The sequence below is a fragment of the Haplochromis burtoni genome, unplaced genomic scaffold, assembly GCF_018398535.1.
Source record: "Haplochromis burtoni strain Fernald_Lab_line unplaced genomic scaffold, NCSU_Asbu1 Contig_572, whole genome shotgun sequence".
NCBI lineage: Eukaryota > Metazoa > Chordata > Actinopteri > Cichliformes > Cichlidae > Haplochromis > Haplochromis burtoni.
In genome coordinates, this window is record NW_024582933.1 from 235,258 (window position 1) to 256,750 (window position 21,493).

Genomic DNA, 21,493 nt, shown 5'->3' on the forward strand with positions numbered 1-21,493 from the left:
AGACGGACAAACAACACGTGACAATGATTGCATAAATGATCAGCAAAACTTTATTATGCGATAAAAGGTGCAAATATTGATTATTATCTTATGGGGGGCGTCTCTTCGAGCTGCTGTTTAGATGATGCTTGGGAACCTCCTGAAAAGAAGGACCTGCAAAAGCACAACAAGCTCTCAGAACGAGTTACATTATCAGATTTTCCATGCAGCCCAAAGTCTTTCAGTCCCTCTGTTACATCTCCATGTGGTGCAATGGGGGACTTTCCAATGTGGCATCGCATTCTTCGGAAATACAACACAAGACTCAAGATGAATGGATATGCCTGTAGTGGTTAAATTTAGCAAGAATAACGAGATATCTCTAACCTGGAGACTTCCTAAAATGTAGTATGTCAGTAAAGGAGAGACTGTCGTGAAATGTTGATTTTCTTTTAAGGAAGTGAGCCGGCTCTCAGGAAGTGATAAAAATGGTATTGAACTGCAGGTGGTGCATGTATGAGTAGAAATGAAGGTTCACAAAACCCGACAGTGAGCCACCGACTGCAGAGGGAAAGCCCCAGAAGGCTTTAGCCTGGGTGTGTTTTGGAATAATTTCACACTCATTGCTTTTCTACTCACCAAGTGTGGTGCCAGCACTTAGAAACATGCAGGGGTCGCGCCCTAATGTGTGAGTTTGACCTGATGCAAGCATTTGGATTTTTCTGGATAAAGGCACTATCAGAGTTGATAACATTACTTTGTTTTTTGCTTGATTAATTGGATGTGGTTTCATCTTTAGCTTATTAGCAAGCACAGTTTGATTTCCAGGCTCTTTTTTTGTGATTGTCACATACTGTTGATAGTGGATGACCATGTAATTAATCAGGTCAATGTATGAGCCTATGAGCAAGAAATTACTAAAAGCTTGCTCATAGGAAGTGTTTTTCTTCCTCTTGACTCTTTGTGATGCAATAGAGAACTGATATTGCAAATGAATCTTATTCCTTCACTCTGCATACTTTAAATGGCATCTCTCATTCTTCCTTGCAGCCACCTTTGTGCAACCCACCTTCTTCCCAATACCGCCTCTCATCACTCGAGCCTCCATCTTCATCTCCACCACCATTGTCTAGACTCCTGGGTTGTCCTACCCGAATCCCTATCACGGCTGGGATTCTTTCCTGCTGTGATGGACTGTCGAGTCTAACTGCTAAATACCTCAAACTGAATTCTGTACATCAATAAATCATGAGGTTAATATAACTACAGGCACTGTTAGCTAAAAGATCAGGCGACAGACTGCAGTAAGCTAAGCTTCATGTATGCTTTTGAGACACTAGTCTCTCAGTCTAGTCTAAAATCTGGACCCAGATTACAGTTTCTTTGGGTATTCTTTAACAAGCTTAATAATAAAAACAAGCTACGCTAGCATCTCTGTGAGACTTTACTTACAGTGTTTTGAATGCTAATGCTAAATGCTAATGTCAGCCTGCAAATCCTCCACCATCTCCACCTCATAGATGTTATGGCAGGCACAAGAACATGAAATTCATGATGCTTATCGGAGGATCAACAAAATATTACAGTTCAATCCAGAGAAACCATGAATGTCTCTATAGTGACAGATCTTCCAGTGAGTGGATGAGTTTTTAACTCATTCTTTAAGTAAGTGGGAAACATCTTGTCTACACCTTCAATCTGTTTTACCAAAGTTGACAACAATCTACCAGATAAATGTAAAGATTAAAAGAGATGACAACATCACTAAAAGATGGATGGTGGAAATAGAGGAGATGCTATTTTTTTGTTACCTGGTTTAATTCTCTTGGAAACATAAATCATTTTCTTAACAAATTAGATAGATGTGAATCACTAAATACTAAAAATATTTTTCTATGATGCTATTTACAAGCACAGCAGTACAGTGGCTAGCACCATTGTTTAAATAGCAAGAAGAGTTTAGTTTCAAATCCAGGCTGGGGCCTTTCTGAATGTGCGTTTTCTCTCCAGGTACTCTGGCTTCCTTTCACAGTAGTGATTTTAAATCGACTCCTGGGCTAACACGTCTCCACGCATGAGTCCTGCAACAGACCGATGATCCCATGAGTCCAAATTGCATGGAAGAAAGTTGTTTATGTATGAGTGTGCTCCACTGTTAGCATTTTTGGAGGGGTAGTGTTATATCTATTCATATATTCAGGAGACGTTTTGGCCTCATGTGGTCATAACCATTCTGCCATCAGGTCACTCTGATGTTTGACATTCAGCAAACTTGATAAAGTTTTTTTTTGCTTTAAATTTATTTCATGAATTTGTTTTTGACAACAATTTCAGGCAGATTTTCATTCTGATCGCACAAAGTTACTGAAATCATCATTTCAAGCGATAAGGTGGTTTGATAATGCTTTCTTTGTAGTGCAGGTTTATCTTTTTTTCTTTGTGTTGTCCCCATCGTCCATGCTACAGTTGATCACTGCTGACGGCAGCAATCTGAGGGAAGTAACCGCCAAACAGTATTATCTCACCAGTACATTGAGACAAGCTGGGGTCTGCTGTGTCAGGAGTCATAATCTCATCCTGTGGCAAGTCCAGAGATGGAGAGTCTGTTTCTACTTCATCCACAGTCCCTCTATGTTGTTGTAAGAACTGAAAGCCTCTAGATATTGTGCTTGGTTCAGGAGGTTTAGGCCTCAGACGATCATTCAAAAAGCCGTGAGTACGTTCCCGAGATGAATAAGAGGAATTCACATCCACACTCAACAACAAGCCACTCAGTAATCCTTCAAACACACTTGAACAACTGCCGTCCTCCCCATTTAATGGAGCGTCCATCTGCTTCTCCTCCACTTCATTCACCTCCTCTTCTTCTGAAGTCATCATGCCAATCTGGGGTTTGTAGCAAACATGCTCGAGCCTTCTGTCAACAAGCATTTTCTCAGTATCTGACATCAGGAAAGGTGTTTTCACTGTGAGTGGTCCTGATCCAATCTGGGACTCTTCAACATGGATGTTGGGGTAGATTTCATCCCTCTCCTCCTGGGAGATGACAGTGATGGGGGACAGTGGAGGGTCATTGTGGGTGCACGAGAATAATGGTTCGACTCCATCGTGCTGTGGACCACAAAACAAACAAATCAAATCCATACTTAGATCTAGAGAGATAAATACAATGCAATTGTTTCAGAGTTATGTGTGTCATCAAGACAAAGTATCTAAATCTCTCAGAACGAAAGCAGGAAGTAGCATTGACTTCCTACGATAGTTCAGGCTAGCAATGTCTAGAAACTAATAGTAGGCTATTTTTAGTGTAGCTCAAAACTGGCAAATTGATTTCTTTGTTTTGCTGGCACTGGTGGAGTTGTTTCATTTGCTAGTTGTTTCTCTTTTGGTCATTATGCTGACAGTAAGATGTAGTCTCCTTGGCTGAAAAATGAAGCCAATACGTGCCAAGGGTCAACAACTGCAGTTCCTGGAATTGGGAGCATCCGCTAAGGCTGGCATCAGAAGTGAGTTAACACTATTAGACTCCAGTGCTACGTTACTTGGAACTAGGAATGGGAACAATGAAAAATGTGGAGATTCTAATTCCATTATTGATATCAGTTATCGATTTGATCACTTGTTGATTCTCATTGGCTCCACAAATGCTAACAGCCTATCAAATGCATTCATGCAAACTGACTGCACGCTGTGTGAAATGCTTGTGTGTGTGGGAGGCATTTCCTCTCTTTGTTGTGATCAGTGTTGGGATGGTTGCCTACTATAGTCCAACACACTATTATAAATCCCTATCCTAATGAAGATATGAACTTTCTATGATCTTTCTCTTAGGATTTAGCTAAGCCAAAAGCACAAAGCAGAGACGAAAAACGGCACAAAGAGACTAAAGTGATCGCCACAGTAATTCTACTTTGGAAATGTTATATTTTAAAGCGTATCATGATGCTTTAAAATGCAGAATTCACAAACCAAAATTTCATGTTATAGTAGCTATATTCATTTTTTATGTACAGTGTATGGCTGATGAGCATGAATGTCATCTCAGTGGACATGCTTGCTTTGTTTACCTCCAATAGTCTGATGGCATTACTGTGTCCAGGTTTTGGCAAGTTTTCAACTAGCCAGGCAGGTCCCCAGGATATACATTTCTGTTTGATCCTAAGACAGAAAACAGTTAGATTTTCAGTTTTTGATTAAAACGCTACAACAAAACCTCCTTATTGTGCCTCTGAGGTACTAGACAATATAACTGATGCATGCGTGTATTACTACAGCTGTCTACTACTGCAAATCAAAATCAGTCTCTCCGCAGGTAAAACCACCAGATTGGGAAAGGGTGCTTTGACCACATTTAGTAGGCTACACGTGTTGGTTTAAGTTTCTCTTCGTGTTAAATCTGTGGCTTCTTGTTCATCTGTTCATGTTGCGGTGTGGCATTTTAATAAAGCCGACCACAATGGCATCCATCGCTGTTACTAGTAAAACAAAACTTAAGGTCCTGATGTGGTATCCTTAGAAATACTTTGGCTGTTAGGTTTTGTTTTGTGTCTGTCGGACAACAGTTGTTTTGAGCTTAATTGTTCATTTCGAGCATAAATGATTAATACCTTTCCCTCACGCATCTCCAGCACATCAGGTTGGCTATGATCGCAATGAAGATAGCAACGATGAAAACACACACAACCACCAGGCCAACTACAGGAGACAAGAAAAGAAAGACAACACTTTTTCTTTTAGCAGACAAGTTGTAAAGGAGTTATGAAAATAATATTATTTTGATGTTAGTTGTCCTCAAAATACAAAAGGAGAGTTAAAAGCCTAAATATGTTTTAGTATTTGTGGCAATAGAATATTGACCTGGAGGAGCTGCAGCCTCAGAGTAGATCCGGCGCCCTCGCGGTCCTTCTCCTGCTGAGTTGGATGCAGTCATTTGCAGAACCACAGTTCCTTCAGGACAGTTCAACCACTCCTGCCTTGGACCAGGTGCAGACACAGTCTCTGTGTAGAGAAGCAAATGAGAGATATTTCTTTTTTTAAGCAAGCACAATATTTTTAAGGTAGCCTTAAGAAGAAGACCGGCATAATGCTGCTATTTGAACATCAACATGTCTTCTTTTGCATGAGATGGACGATCCCTCTGTTTCTTCACTACTTCCCTGGCCTCGTCCTCTTGTAAAGATAACATATCAGTTGGGGGTTTTAGTCAGTGTCCTCCAGCCTACTGTCAACAAGCATGATCATAGGATGTGTGGCCTATGTGCTGCTTGAAACCTGCTTGGCTCTGCTGAACTACTGAGGTTAAAAATGGTTCTGATGCACCAGCGCTTTCTGGGAAGCGGGTGTCTGTGGATTGCTGACTGTACACTTGTAACAATGGATACTGGTGAAAATAATTTCCTGGTTTTTGGGAAAAAATACACTTCTTATGAGTAAACATTTATTTTCAGGTTCGATTACTGTTGGGGAATTTGCCACCCTAGTACTTTCAGTTCTGTTGAAACACCAGTTTTGATTAGTGGTCTAGCCAGACCTTGTGTATTAAACTGATGACGTCCCCATAAGTGTTGATTGCACATAAAAATAAATAGCAATAACCACATCATTTGTCCATAGTTGACTGGTAGGCCTGTGGCTAGCTTAATTTGCCCAGCTTGAGCTTGAATATATACAGCAGGTTTTTGTTTTAGTTTTTTTACAAACTACAACACTATCAGTCATGATTTGGCCTTCCCATAACCCCAACCTTAACGTTACTGAAGCAGTGCGGGATCATCTTGACAGAGAGCGGAACAAAAGGCACAAAACACTCAAAGAAGAGCTTTGAATGCCCTTCAAAACGCTTCAAGAACTGCACCTGAAAACTACTTGCCATAAAGCTCTCTAACAGAGTTCAGGCTGTGCTGAAGAATAAAGAATTAATAAGCCACAGCACCTATTTCTCATTTTTCCAAGAAAAAAGAGAGAAATGAGGGTTGGCTCAAGACTTTTGCACATTATTGCAAAACAGAAAATGAAGGAAAAACAAGATAAATCTGTAACAAAGAGACTCTTTCACTTGTCAAGGACTTCATTGGCCAAACGTCAGTCTGATCCTTTTTCCTCTGTTAAAGCCACAATCCTCAAACTTTTTCTAACCAGTATTTTTCCACTCATGTATTGGTGTGTTTGTGCAGATCATTTGCAGTTAAACGTTTCTATCAAACAGAGATAGTGAATATTGAGTCAGATCATGACTGTCTCTGAGTGCAAAGATCTCACCAGTTTCCACATGACTTTCTCTTGTAAGCTGCAACTTTCAGTGCAGTGTAAGAGGATTAACTACCAATAAAAGATTTTAGCATGATCTGGCTGCAGGTTATATTTTGGCACAGTATATGAGTAATGGAGCAAAATGGCATAAGACAAAAGTGGATCACTGAAGTAATTATCTGAAATACCTCAAAGAACACTGATAGTTAGTATCTGCACGTAGCACATTTGAGAGAGCAGAATGTGTGCTCTCAGGTGCTTTAAAGCTGACATTCCAAAAATAGTGCACAAAGCAGGCTGGTTTGTAACTGTGTTTACGGATGCATTTGTGCACATAGCCACATGGCTTCCTGTTTGTGGTCAAAGCCAGTTCTAGAAAACTCTGAAGACTCTGTGAAAATGACGACAAACAACTGTTTTTTCTTAGGTGAGATCTCGGCATACACAATCAATCACCAAGGTGATCTAAGATAGATACAAAATGCGTAGGACTTCAGAGAAAACTACCAAAAAGGTCTCTTGTCATGTTAGACAGTGATGCTGTCCCCTCCTTTTAGCTTTTTTTGAAAAAGTATTTTTAACATAATAGCTACATAATCCACATGCAGCAGTTTAACATTTCAAATTCATGACATTACTGGAAGCGAGAGGTGAAAAACCCTGCTGATGCACTGCATCTTTGTGGGAGGGGAGTATCGATGGAATCCTGGTTGCACACTTTCCATTTTGTAACACAAGTCTTCTGCTGAGACACAATTTATGCTTACATAAATTTACTATTGCATACATAAATTTCCCACACGTGTGCGCCCACAGGAGGACTTTGTCTGACCTAGGTGGAATACAGACACAAAACGTATGCCTACATGTGCTCCATAAAAGGCAGGGCTCGTGATGTAGAAGAACAGGAAACACAGCGCAAAGTTGTGGTTCCTCTAAACCTTCAGTGCAAATCAACATGTGTTTATACTGATCTGAAAAAGCAGCTGAAAAACATGTGTTAAAAAAAAAAAGTTAGACTTTTTCTTTAAAGCAACAGCCTGCTCATATAACTAAACTTTTTCTGTCACACCAAAGCATGCCAGGTACTTATTTTGGACCGCCTTAAAAGGATAAATAAGGTGACCCGTTAATGTTTATAGACAACCTACCAATTTTCACTTACCGCTACAATAAATGTCTGTTTCGGTTTCTCAATTTATCAGTTAATATGATGTTTTTTCGTCGAACAGCTGATTGTGAAAAAATGCCCATCCCATCAATTGGCATATACAGTTTGATACTCACTATTTAATTCTTTGTCTTTGGATTCCGGTGTTTTGCAATAGATGTTGTACTTTGTGATGAAACCCCTCTGCTGGTATACGGGCAGCTCCTCCCACTGGATCTGGATGCGTTGGGCCTCGTGGGCCAGCACAGAGAGGCTTGGACCAGAAAGTGGCTCTGAAACACACAGTGATGCAAAGACTACGTGTTGGGTACGGTAAGTGTTTCCTGAAGCCCAGGTATAGATTCACAAAATCTAGCACATGCTTAAAAAACCTTCAAAAATGTAGAAATAAACTTCTCTTAAAAAACAAATCTGAAGAAGTGTTACTCTGTTCTTTGGAGTAGAGCAGTATGGATGATGGAGCACTGACACCTCTGGTGGTCACAGCATACAGAGAGATGTTATACCTCACACCTGGAGCCAAACCTGAAGCAAAGCCAGGAAAAAACTACATTATATTAAAATATATTATTTATTTTGCAAATATGAAGATTAGTTCACAAACACAGACCTAAGGTATATAAAGACTATCATCTGCATTCTGTGCTTGTGCTGGTGTAATACAATAAATGGCCACAAGAGGCCACTGTTTTCTCTCATTTAAAGCCCTGGTGTCTTTATATCATTTCATAGATTTAAATTTGCATTTATGTGATGCAATATTTTGCTGTTCGTATGTGGACAGCCAGATTCCCTAGTGGCTCAGTGGCGAGTCTACCTGTGATTGATGTGCTCTTTAGATCTTTGGCCAACGTTTGCCACCACAGCCCTTCTCCAGATACATTTGTCCTTTCTATCACGTAATACCGCAGTTCTTCCTCCTGTGTCGATGGGTAGTTTCCTGTTGTCCACGACCAGGAAAGAAACACAGCACTGCCATCAGCAGCAGGGCTAAATTTGATCAGAAGAGATCCAGGGACACCTGAACAGTGAAGGCATTTAGTGCTCATTTTCTCCACAACTTAACAGTACTTTTGTTTTAATCTTCTGTGTGCAGTATTGCTATACCTGATTGTCTGAGAATTACATCAGCTGGTGGCGACTTTCCATATGTGGTGACCGCACTGATGCTCAGGCTGCTAACCTCTGCTGGTAGCTGAACTGAACACTGGATGCACTCGGCAGCACAGGTTTTAAGCTTCTGACCATTATCCAGAAAGATGTCATACTCAATCACCTTGCCACTGAAATCCTCTTGTGGTAGAGGCTGGGAAAGAAATCCAGTCATCACTTAATATTTACATTTGTCATTTGCAGATTAAGTTCTTTAGGGTTGCGTGTTATGTAAAATAATTTAGCTGGTGTCTGTAAAACCTCTGATCAGAGGATGGCATTTCCTGTTTGCAATTGTCCCTTGTTTAGCGTTAGCCAAGAGGCTGTTATATTTCTTTGCACTTTGCTGTGATGGATAAAAAATTAGAACTGAAATGAAATTGAAATTCTACCTGCACTCCTATATTACTCATTTTTAGTAATATAGTAATATAGTTTGCCAGTCTGAAATACAGTTACTTGCTTATTATCCAAAAGTTAGATTAGAGGTCTGACACCACTTTCATTTTACTGTATAAATTGAAATTACTGCTGCTTACTGCTGCCAGAAGACAGGCTTTGTGTTAGATTATTCTGTGGTCAGGTATTGTGCAGGAAGTCGCTGTCAAGAGAAAGTTTTTTCTTTCATGTAAAATGCACAACAAAAAGGTCTGCGCAGCAAATCAAGTGGTTGCAATTTACAAAATGATAAATGATTCCTTTTAACCAATCAGCAGTGAAGGCTTTCTGTGTTATAACCAAACTGATGCATTATAAAAAACATTTCTTGTATTTGATGGATGTTTGGGATTCATAATTGTCAGCATAACAACAAAAGCCAGGGCTCATGAGTGGCCATAACTTATTACCTTCCACAAAACAGTCACGTTCCTCTGGCCGTCTGTCCCCTGCCTCTCCACCTTCCTCCAAACTTGCAACTGCTGGGATGGACCTGAGGGGAGGGTAGACAATAAGTTGTGGGCTATGAATTAGAAACAACAAATTCTTATATCATCACATTTACATTGCATCTGTCTTATGATAAGCAAGAACAGTGAGCTTGCCTTTTCCAGGGCTTTTCTTCCTCACAGACGGGCTCCATTTGCTGCAAAGCAATGCTTTTCTGGCGCTAATACTACTTGCGTTGGTATGTGTCGGCACAGGCGCTGTGTTGCATATTTTCATCTGGAACTCATACTCAGTCAGATGTGTTAGATTATCTACCCGTATCAGATTCTTACCGAGTTCCACGCCCGCTCTCATTTCCTAAAAACATTGAGAGATTAGATCAACTTCATGGTGCCAGATAAAGACTTTTGCTGTAAAAACCCCCCACAGAGTTGTTGGAGGAGTGTTAATAAAACTTTACCCAGGAAGTGTTGTTTGTGCGCAGCATGACATGAGGTCTGAGATAAACCGAGGATTCATTGCTTTTCCATTGCAATGTGGCTGCTACGGAATTGCTCGGAAACTGTATCTGCATAATAATAGGTGCATCGGGAATCACTGCAAGACAAAGGAAACCAAATATAGTGCTCACAAATGATAGAGACAGAAACAGCTACATATTCTGTAATGGCACAGAAATTCTGGGCAATTAAAGTTTACTGAAATAGTGACAGAGCTCATCCGAGGGCGTAGGTAAATTTCTCTTCAAAGAAATATTACACAAATAGAAAAACAGTTTGCTGATAAGAAGGTCAAATTAGTCAAACTGTGACCATAAAAAAAAACTTTCTAAAAATGATACATCAGGTGATGACACATTTCTCGAGAAACCATATGACTCTAATAAAAAAAAAGAAAGAGAATGAAATTAACAAGTGAACAAAAAACATTCAATGGTATTCAAGTATTCAAATTCAAGATCTGTGTAAGTATTGCAGAAGCACAGGTTTACCTATGTCCTTCACACGTAGGACGACTGGATCGGACTGTGATGTTCCAAAGTGGTTGGAAGCAGTGATAATGATCAGGTATGTAGTGTTTTCATCAAACATGCTTCGTGGTATGGTGATTTTGTCAGCATCCTGGATTTGAAATAGACGTTTCTGACTCTCATTTTCCCTAAAAATAAAACATTAAAAAAATCAAACCATGAGATTTGGATAAACAAGAAAATACAAAACAAAAACATAACACCATACCTGTTTACAGAAATGTTGTAGAGAGTAGGGAGGTACGTTTCCTGCCCCCTCGTCCACGAGCAGTTTATTAAGGATGAGCTCTTTGCTGTTTCACATGTTATAGTGTCAGGTTTATCTGGAGGCACTTTAAAAGCGCATGATTGAAACAAAAAAAAACAGACCTTAGTTTTTACATTTGCTGGAAAATGAAAACTAGTCATTTGCTTTCTGTGTCACTTCTATAAACAAATTTCAAAGTGTAAAATATTAGCAAATGCATATTTTCAATAATTTTATACTTTCTCCTAAAAATATATATTTTAGTAATTAAAGTTTGAGCACGTCTGCTCCCATTACTACAAGGTACCCATGGGTTTACCTTTCACTTTGCTTTTTAAAATTTTTTTATTTTGTACTGTTTGGTTAGCTTCTACAAGAAAAATTAATAAATAAAAAAGAAACTATGTTCCAATAACCCAGCCTCCAAGTTCTGCACAACATCAGCCGTAACAGACAGCAGTGAAAAACAAAAAAACAACAATTGTGATTTATTTAGCCTGCTGCAAACCAAGTTTACCTACAACCCCACTGCATTTTCTTACTATTATGCCACTTTTATAGGCAGTGTTGTAAATTTGTGTCTTACTCTCTCTTTCTATTTTTTGCACTTGCACACAAATTTTCTTTTGCAGCTGCTGTAAACTGTACATACGGCCAGCTCGTAGATCCACTCCATTCACAACGCTATGCATATAATTACTGCAGATCGCTGCAGACAGTGGGATCCATATGCTGGGCAGATAGAATTTCACTGTAGTGCAGTTGATTCTCTCCCATTTATCCACAGGCTTGCCATTTAGCACCATGTATATCTTGGCTCTGCATGTAAAAAAGAAAACTTTTAATTATCATTTCCTAACTGGTGGAGAGGGACAAGAAGTCTAAAAACTAATTTTCTGTTATCAAATATGAGCCAATAAAGCTGATAGCTACAAACACAGCAGGGAGATTTTCATGCATGGCAGAATACTGTGTAGCATTGTTCTGATTCCCACCTCCAATCACATTCATGGGTGTGGCAGTACACCGTCAGATTTGAGCCCATGAGAAAGAGTGGAGCTGGCTCTACAACCAGGTACCCAGTATACTGGGTAGTGATCGCTCGTTGGCAGCCAACAGGTAGAAGAGGGAAGTCTGTCCGGAAAAGACAAATGCATGAAGTTTTCCCCACAGCATTAGTCGAGAAAGTGAATTTTAGACCATGCCAATAAATACATTGTGTATAGCAAAACCCATTTACTATAAAAACCAAGTGGATCGTTACATTCATTGGCTGTAATGTGTGAGTGGGAGATCCCAAAAAATCCTCTTTGTGCAAGAAGGAATGCCAAGAACAGACAAAGTAAAAGTGTTTTCCATGACTATGTATCTGCTAATTTAATTATTGAAACACTTGGGTTGAAGTTGTGGTAAAAGCCGAAGCAAGGGTTACAATTCAAAACCACAAGAGCTACCAAAGTGTGATAAGGGATCTCAGTAAGCAGAAACAGAGTAATGGCGGTGTGTTTTTTTAAATAGCTGGAACCTGTAACACTCACAATTGATAGAAAAAGTAAGAAGTACAATAATACATCTCGAAATGACTGAGGAGACAGTCATCTCAGCTCATTTTTCTGAATCCCGAAGAACCCCTTCAGCAGCTGTAAGAACAAAGAAATGAGAAGAGAAGAAAAACAGGTTGTTTTTTTAGGAAACAAAATGAAAAATGACAAATTTCTTACTTCTTATGAATCACTTAAAAGAAATTTCCTTTCACAAAATTATCTTCAAAGCCTACCTCAGTCATCTGCGTGCGGGAGCACTGGAGTGAGCTGCCTAACATGAGGAGGAGGAAGAGCTTTTAACTGAATGTCTCATCCTTTCCAGTGCAAGCTTGAAGCTGATAACATTAACAAGTACAAGCGTCACAACACCGTGGCAGATAAGAGAAAACACGTTCCTGTCAATGTTCTATCCTGCTGACACAACTGAGATGAACTGAGATTAAGTATTTCCTCACGTCAAGCATGTTAACTTTCAATTCTTTCGCTGCCAGCAGCCTGTTGGGACACGTTGGTTTTGGTCCGGTGGCTAACGAGCCTTATCGCTACTCACCTGCGGCACGCAGAACCTGAAAGACAGGACAGGAATAGGGAGAGAAAAAAAAAACTGCATTATCCCACAAGGAGAGTCTCCTAGCGATCAACGACTGTAACGTGTTTCTCTGTATGTTTTTGTCTCTCAAAGACTGCACATACCATCACTTTCGACATATAGGCGAAAGATTGAGATAACGCTCACCAGAACTCCATCCTGTCTGGGTTTTCTTATCAAGATACCATCCAAAAAGGCTTTTGCTGTGAATCGATCGTCAGACGACTTGCTGTGTGAGGAGCACCTGACTAAAGTGATCTCTTTCATGGGAGTGAAATGTCTTAAAGAGGCCAGTGACCTAGTTTTGTGGTATTCTGGCAAATGCAGAAACTTTGATCATTTTTTTTGAGTAGTTTGTTGCCCTACTTCTGTTGCCTGTTTTTCATCACCACAACGATTCTGTTGACTTGAAACATCAGTGTTCTCAGCATCTGCTCTCATTAAACATGCTTCTGCTGGCACATAATCCAGTGGTCAACCGAGCAAGCGACACGGTGACATCAATCATTTTACTTTGAAAAGCACGCTGACAACTTGGTTATTTGACACAATAAGTCAAAATGTGCTGAAGGACAGACTTACATAATAAAGGTTATAAAGATTTTAAAAAATGACATAACAGAAAACTGCTCAGTAACATGGAGATTAAACACAACCTGGATCTTAAATGTGTTCTAGAAAATTTTTAAAAGAAACTTACAGAGAACTCTTTAGAGAAATCGATTTACACTCGAACATCTTTTCTCACTGAGCCCGTTTGCTAGCGTTTGTAGTCCCGCAAAGTACTTCAGCCTCAACTGTTTAAAAGTCTCTAGCTATCTTGGCTTTTGTGATTTTCTTTCACAAGATATTTTCCATCTGTAACTTCAAACGGTTTACAGGGAAAACCCAGAAGTTTGACGGGGTGCATGTTCGTGAGATAAAGGTGGCTTGAGGTTTAAGGCAGTTTTCAGAATTAATACTCCTTCATGTTCATGGTTCAAATTCAGAAACTCTCTGAAAGTGTTACTTTTCACAAGTGACATGACAAAATTTGGTATTCTTAACACAAATACTATAAATAAAAAATACACAAATTTTTAAATGATTCAACCTTTTATTGACATTTCATTTTCTTTCACATAAACTTTATGCTCCACAGAACTTTTTTTTTTTTAAAACAATCAATCTTTAAACTACAGTGATTTTAAGAGAGCGACAGTAAAGAGCGGCGCGTTGTGTTTTTTTTTCAACTTCCAAACCTCAGAATAAAACCACAGTATGAAATTTAACAAATAGCGGTCTGAATGAGAAACATACAGTTTATTCAAGCACGTCGCGTTTTAACTACAAAGACAATGTGCAGAGGAAGCGACTGCAGGAAATTGCATACCAGTGATTTCTTTTAAGGAGTTTGTTTTATTTATTTTTGCACACTTGAATATTTTAGATTGCAGAAAGCCCTCCTTCCTGAATAAACTATACCCTCAAATTTGAGATAGATAAAGATACATGCAAAGAAACATGGCATTTTATGTGCCATTTATTGCTTTATCGTGGTACAGCACAGAGGCGATAAGGTTTGGGGGCCCGAGTTACTCCCAACTTGAACTCCAGACTGGGCTGCTCTCCAGCAGGTGCAGTGAATGAAAATCTCTGGAGGAGGGAGGTAAAGAACAGGAATAACTCCATCCTGGCCAGCTGTTCCCCAAGACACACGCGCTTACCTACGAATACACCAGAAGTTGAGTGATTTCATTCACAAGGACATTCACCTTAATTCACAGATATTTTTGTAGTTCTGGGAAAGCAAACCTAGCATGCAAAACTTATTTTCACACATGAAGTCTGTAAAATGTTGGGAAAAGCATTTCAGGACACTGGCTAAACTTGCCATATCTCATGTGTAGCACACAACGGGACACATTACTGGAAATACTCTTCTTTATTTAGAAGAAGGGTGCCAGCACACAAAAAAAATGCACACTTTTTGTACTAGGGACCCGGCAGGTTAAAGTTTAATGCTATGAAATTTGCATATGCATATGCACTTCAATCAGGGAAGGTCTTCAACAGATCAGAGTCTTTGTGGGAAAACTGGTGTTTTGCTTCCTATCTGAACCCTTTCTGGTGTTCCATGAAGCTATAACGTTTTATAGTGCCCCTGTAAACACATACCCATAAAAAACATGCAACTGTACAGGATATGTGGAGTAACTACTGACTAACCTGCAGCGAAAGGCATAAAGGCTTCTCTCTTCCTGAATTTACCATCCTGGTCCAGAAAATGTTGAGGGTTGAAGGTGTGTGGAGTTTCCCACATCGATTCATCACACAGGACCGAGTGCAGTAAAGTTATGATTATGGTACCCTGAAAAAATACAATTGAAGTAAATGATTTTACTAGTTTGCTTCCAATGCAAGTTTTGAAACAAAGTTTTGGACAGAATCAAGAATTCTCAAGAATTTAGAAACTGAAAAATGTCAAAAATAATAAAATGTGCAATTGTTAATTGTGTTAATTTGCTAGTTGGTGGAAAATCAGCTCATGGAAGAAGCTAATTCCTATAACTAAAGAGCAGGGCTATTAAATGGATTATTGTGTTACATTACACAATTATCCATCCATCCATAATCTCTACAGTCTGTCCTGGGTCTACCCCGAGGCCTTCTCCTGACAGGGCATGCCTAAGACACATCACTCAGTACTACAGATCCTACAGATGCCCGAACCACCTAAACTGGCTCCTTTTGACAGGTAGGAGTAGCAATCTACCCCGAGCCCTCCTCGAATGTTGGAACTTGCCGTCCTGTGCTACAGTAGAGTGACATCCCGTCTTTAATCCATAAAGTTTAATATGATGTTGGCCCAACCTTTGCAGCTATAACAGCTTGGACACTTCTCAGAAGACTTTCCAGAAGGTTTAAAGGTGTGTTCATGGGAATTATTGACCATTCTTCTACAAGCACATTTGTGAGGTCAGACACTGATGTTGGATGAGAAGGCCTGGCCTGCCATCTCTGCTCTAATTCATCCCAAAGGCTTTCTATCTATAGGTCAGACTGTGTGCAGGCCAATCAAGTTCTTCCACATCAAACTTGCTCATCTGTGTCTTTATGGGCTTTGTTTTGTGCACTGGTGCACAGTCATGTTGGAACAGGAAGGATCCAACCTCAAACTGTTCTCACAATGTTGGAAGCATGAAATTGTCTAAAGTTTCTTTGTGTGCTAAAGCATTAAGAGTTCCTTTGAATGGAACTAAGGGGGCGAGCTCAACTCCTGAAAAACAGCTCCACACCATAATTCCCCCTCCACCAAACTTTACACTTGGCACAATGCTGGCACCTGACAAACCCAGAGAACACGTATCCATTGCTTTGGAGTCCAGTGGCAGCGTGCTTTTCGCAGCGTGCATCTGTTGGGTTTCCTTTGCTCTTGGTGATGTCAAGATTGCAGCTGCAGCTCTATTCCATCAAGTTCTCTGTGCACTGCTCTTGGTCTTATCTGAAAACCACGTGAAGTTTGGAGGTCTGTAGTGATTGATTGTTTGACTCTGCAGAAATTTGATGACCTCTGTGCTCTGCTGGCCCCCACTATGTGATCATGGCTGTGTTGCCGTCGTTCCCAATTGGTTCCACTTTGTTATAACACCACTAACAGTTGACTGTGGAATATTTAGTAATGAGGAAATTTCATGACTGGACCTGTTACACAGGTGACATCCTATCACGGTACCACGCTGGAATTCACTGAGGTCCTGAGAGCTCCCAGTCTTTCACAAATGTTTGTAGTAGCAGTCTGCATGCTAAGGTGCTTGATTTTATACACCTGTGGCCATTAAAGTGCCAGGAAGACCTTGATTTAGTGATTTGGATGAGTAAGTAATTACTTTTGACAATATAATGTATTTATGTCTGTGAAGGTTGTCAGTCATCCAGGTTATGGTAATCTAGTGCACTTGGAAGGAAAAGCGACTGGACTTCTCTAAGTTTCTTGAAGGATCCTGCAACACGGGGCAGAAAATGTTCCCTCCAAGCCACAAGAGAGAGAGAAGGAGCACATAGATGTAACGAACGCTCTTAAAGCATGTGGTTATCGAATCAGCAAAGATACTGTAAAAAAGGTCAGACATCAACTAGGGAGAAACAGAAGGAAAACAGAATAGCATTGTCAGCACTGTCATCTCCTATCATCCCTTTATCAGAGAAACTCAGGAGAGACTTCTCCAAACACCTCATCCTAGTGTACTTCAGACCTTTGGCTCATGTGATTAGGCAGGTGATCAATAGTGGGTCAGTGACCCTCTTAAGGGACATTCCTAATATGGCTTAAATCCGGGACTCTCCACCAGAAGCTTCTCAGATGAGAGGTGAAAAATCTTCAAGAAACTTAAAGAAGTTCCTGAGATAATGTATTTATATATTTATACGCCTCTAGAGTTGGCGTATAAAGGAGGATTTTTAGTATTTTAAGTGAAATACCCAAATTCCCAGCATGTTTTTGGTTTTGATTATTATTATTCCATTTAATCTGTCTAAAAACATTCTTAATTATCTGATAAAAGGATAGGTCATTTCAAAAAATGACAAAAACCTCACTTGGGAAACAACATATGGACTGTATACCTTTGGGATTGCGTAGTTATCCAGTGTGGTGTCTTTGCTTGTCATGTGAGCCAAATTGAGGGGGATGATGTTGGCCATTCTCTGAATCTCATGAACGACAGCATCAGTATAGGGCATTTTTTCTCTGTCACTCATAGAGGGCTGTCTGGATGAACCAACCACAGCATCTATCTCAGCCTGGACTCTCTCTGCACAGTGAAAACAGGAAACAATGTGAGTCTGTGTGCAGCATAGATGACTTACAGGGAAAGTTTACACATCTTACATGCATCCTCTCACAATACATATGATCTCTTAGGGACCCCCTGAGAATATAAAGAGATGGCAAATTGATTAGAAAATATGTAGTAAAGGTGGATGTGATTCATAAACACACCTTGTATGTCAGGGTAGTAGATCATGTAAAGCAGTCCCCAGTGTAAAGTAGTGGTTGTAGTTTCAGTTCCAGCACCAAAAAGATCCAGAGCGCAAAAACACAGATTTTGTAAATCAAAACCAGATTCTTTGTTCTCTTTCTATAAGTGCGAGAGAGGAGCAAAAATGTGTTACATGGTAACAAATCACACATTTTATTAGAAATGTAGACAACAGACAAGGAGCACTTCACTCACCTCTCCCATTTCTATGAGAAAAGCATCAATGTAATCTCTTGGTGATGAAGGGTCAATATTTTCTTTGTGTTCATTGACCTTGACCTTTACAAACTCAATTAACTGTTGTACCAGAAATAATATTTCCTTGTGAGATCCAGGAATCCACTTCATCAGCCAGGGCATTGTGTTGTACATCTACAGAGTTCGAAGACAGTTTCAGGTACACCTGTTGACTACTGGCTTTTACACCAGATAACTCAAGAACTACAGATATTTGGAAACCCCTACTATACTTCAAATGTCATGAAATATTAGACCCCAAAACACAAGGAGATGTAAACAAGAACTGAGCTTGACCTCCTTTCAGATTCCCCACACTAGTCCTTTAATGTATATTTTGTCCTCCCTCCAGTCACCCCCAACCGGTCACAGAAGATTTATATTTTTGATGAAGCCTTTATTTGTCACTTGCAGTTGCCTGCAGTGAAATGTAACCCCTTTCAACCATACATACATTAAACAAAAATCACATTGGGGAGACAGGTCAGAACAGGTAGCGTAAAGAAAAACAATGAAATGTACGAGACAAAAGGGCAGTGGAGGAGAAAAAAGAGAACCGTACTCAGACTGAGCTCCTGATAGGGGATCAGTATGAGAACAGAAAACAAAAACTCCTCAACACAGAAGCACATGAATCTTCACATCGTAAGACCATGAAAACACGTGACAAGCAACAGGGGTGGGTGAGTAGGTTTAGAGCAGCGGCCACCAACCTTTTTGGCGCCACGGACCGGTTTATGCCCGACAATATTTTCACGGACCGGCCTTTAAGGTGTCGCGGATAAATACAACAAAATAAAACTAGTACCGGTACCGAAAAAAAGACCAGGAAAACCGAGTTAACGATAAAAACGATGACAAAATAACGCTGAAAACCGATAAAAACCCTGAAAACCATATATTTCAGACCTGAGCCTCAAACGACTCACGGACCGGTACCGGTCAGAGGCCCGGGGGTTGGGGACCGCTGGTTTAGAGTAAGGCAATGTAAACAGGTGGTGGCCCCTCCCTGGGCCTGGTTCTTTCTGAGATTTGTTTCTGTAAAGAGGGAGTTTTTCCTTCCCACTGTTACCAAGTGCTTGCTCATAGAGGATCATCTGACTTTTGGGGCTTTCTCTGTATTATTGTAGGGGTCTTTACCTCACAACATAAAGCACCTGGAGGCGACTGTTGATTTAGTGTTGTAAATAGAGCTGAATTCAATTGCCTAATCTAACTAAACATAAAGTAGTTAGAACTTCCCCTTAACTAGAAACAACAGTTTCATGTCATACAGAAATTTTTGGATTGGAAATAAAGCTACTGTTGGCTGCTTGTTGACTGATTTAGCTGGTTTTTAAGTCGGATGTCCTTATTTATGCAACTTCAATGGGATTCATGTTTCAAACATAAAATAATCTTTTGCTTGTTTGGTGACTGTGTAAACTTTTATACTATGGATCCTACCATTGCAGCAAAAATACGACTGGTTAATTTTAACAATATCAGCAACACGGACAATTTTAGTGCCAGATCAGTACTTTTACCTTTGATTCATAAAATAGATTTCACACAATAATATTTGTGTACATTTACATGACTCATAGTTTGAATACGCACCTTTTAGTTTTAGTAGTCTAACATTACTGTATTCGTTTTCAATAAAATTTCTTCGGCAATGTTTCAAATTAAACACATTTTAGTTCCAGAATAAAATAATGAATAAAATTATTGGATGTATTCTCACCTGTACTGACAAACTTCCCTGTAAATGCATAATCTTGTTGAATTTCTGGAGAATAGACTGAAACTCCTTGTCAGTGTAGTCGAATCGATTCCCAAACACCAAACAGCAGATGATGTTGGACACAGCGTTGTTTATCAGTGACTGGGTATTAAAGGGCTTTCCTGTAAAATACATAAAAAAGACTGAGGAACCCTTGCATCATGTCAAAATAATAAAGAAAATTGGGACCCAAAACATCACAAACAAAACATCAAATATGATGAGTCACTGGACAACGCATGTTATATGAATCGCATGCAACAGGTGTCATGATACCTAAGTACACAATGTATGTAGCTGTTGGTGCATGCGTTTGTCTTCAAAGTTGAAGGTAGTGTGAGTTAATTTTTTTTGTGCCTTGCTTATCTGCAAAAGCCTCTATGAGGTACTGGCACTCCTGCTGGATGGATAACTCCAGGGTCTTCTTGCCCAGACCAAAGTTTCTGAGAGTGTGAAGAGCAAATCTCCTCTGTTGCTTCCATGGATAACCATTTGACATCACAAGACCTTTTAGGAACATACAGAAACATTAACTCCAAAATGGTGTAAATTAAGTCTGATGTTGCTCAACTTCAAATATGAAAATACAACCAACTCCACCTTTGTTTCCTGCTAGTTCAAATATGGGTATGACAGGACGATCTATTAAGTCTTCTCCTTTTTGTACCAAGGCCTCTTTCACAGACTTGTAGCCATTCACGACCACAATTCTTCCACCAAATAGTCGCAGGCTGAAAACGTTTCCATACTTCTCTGCAAACTGAACACAGGCATTGACATTGTGGTTGACCACTGAGTGGACATATTTTTTAAGAAGTCACTGTCATGTGATTGCCCATTTCAGTTTTAACCCCCAGGTTTAACTGTTTCTTATCAGCTGCTGAAATCTATTTAAAAGTATCATTTCTAATGCTGGTTGGATTTTTCAGTTACCCCTTTTTAAAATCTGGAGGACAAATTACTTAATCAACAATATAAAATTAATAGCATGTATCAATATTGTGCCCCCCCCCACCCGACCTCCAGTAAAGAGAACAAAGGGGAATCTGGAATAGAGTTCAGTTTGGCTATCTTGCATTTAAGTTAATAATTTACTATTTACCTGACATGTTTAGGACATCTTTTAAAAAACAAAACCTCACATTTACTGATTTACTTAAATCAATATGCAAAAAGTGCAGTGTGATATCGCTGAGTGTTGTTTACGCTTCTGACCCTTTATTTTCGACTACACAGCAATAAAGATATTTCTATACCTCTGCGAACTGCAAGTGAAGCCTGGCAGGTTGGATACGCCAAAGATCACCAATGAAAGCAAGAGCCCACGGTCCAGGAGGAAAGTTTTTTGGCACTCTGTTCTTCAAAAAATCAGTCAGAAGCAGGAAAACACACACAAATAGTAAAATGCTCCCGCCGTCAATCCACTCCAGGCCGAGCACGCTGTATATTGTCTCCATAGCTTTACTCTGTTATGCAAAAGTAACTCAGTGTTCAGCTACAGGGACAGAATATTATATAACCCAATGCCCGAGAGTACATAACCCAGCCCAAAGTCCAGATAAAGCCTTGATTACACTCCTAGTTGTTAGAATCAAGGTTTTGGTTTGTTTTTCTCCCCTAA

At 39.7% G+C, this 21,493-nt stretch overlaps 2 protein-coding genes across 7 annotated transcripts; both read right to left on the reverse strand.

Moving 5' to 3' along the window:
• Positions 1 to 26: 26 nt before the first annotated feature.
• On the reverse strand, positions 27 to 13,097 carry il23r (interleukin 23 receptor). Of its 6 annotated transcripts, none has more exons than XM_042214473.1 (18): positions 12,997 to 13,097; positions 12,716 to 12,826; positions 12,494 to 12,595; positions 11,712 to 12,356; positions 11,369 to 11,535; positions 10,678 to 10,801; positions 10,431 to 10,597; positions 9,900 to 10,036; positions 9,595 to 9,796; positions 9,400 to 9,482; positions 8,507 to 8,705; positions 8,217 to 8,420; positions 7,826 to 7,924; positions 7,516 to 7,671; positions 4,837 to 4,977; positions 4,587 to 4,674; positions 4,047 to 4,137; positions 27 to 3,090 (listed from the first exon to the last, which is right to left on the reverse strand). In XM_042214473.1, exons 4-18 carry the CDS (start codon positions 11,984 to 11,986, stop codon positions 2,440 to 2,442), a joined length of 2,784 nt encoding a protein of 927 aa, XP_042070407.1. In that variant the 5' UTR covers positions 11,987 to 12,356; positions 12,494 to 12,595; positions 12,716 to 12,826; positions 12,997 to 13,097; the 3' UTR covers positions 27 to 2,439. The 6 variants fall into 6 exon arrangements, with proteins under 6 accessions (XP_042070407.1, XP_042070406.1, XP_042070405.1 ...); XM_042214472.1 differs by lacking the exon at positions 12,997 to 13,097 and adding an exon at positions 12,954 to 12,968; XM_042214471.1 differs by having other exon boundaries at positions 12,494 to 12,826.
• An 828-nt stretch (positions 13,098 to 13,925) lies between these two features.
• LOC102303226 (cytochrome P450 2J4) lies at positions 13,926 to 21,415 on the reverse strand. Its single transcript, XM_005948087.1, has 9 exons — positions 21,129 to 21,415; positions 20,473 to 20,632; positions 20,230 to 20,379; positions 19,834 to 19,994; positions 18,066 to 18,242; positions 17,831 to 17,969; positions 17,455 to 17,642; positions 15,058 to 15,199; positions 13,926 to 14,555 (listed from the first exon to the last, which is right to left on the reverse strand). The coding sequence occupies exons 1-9, from the start codon at positions 21,327 to 21,329 to the stop codon at positions 14,380 to 14,382; spliced, it is 1,494 nt and encodes a 497-aa protein (XP_005948149.1). The 5' UTR covers positions 21,330 to 21,415; the 3' UTR covers positions 13,926 to 14,379.
• Positions 21,416 to 21,493: the final 78 nt, after the last annotated feature.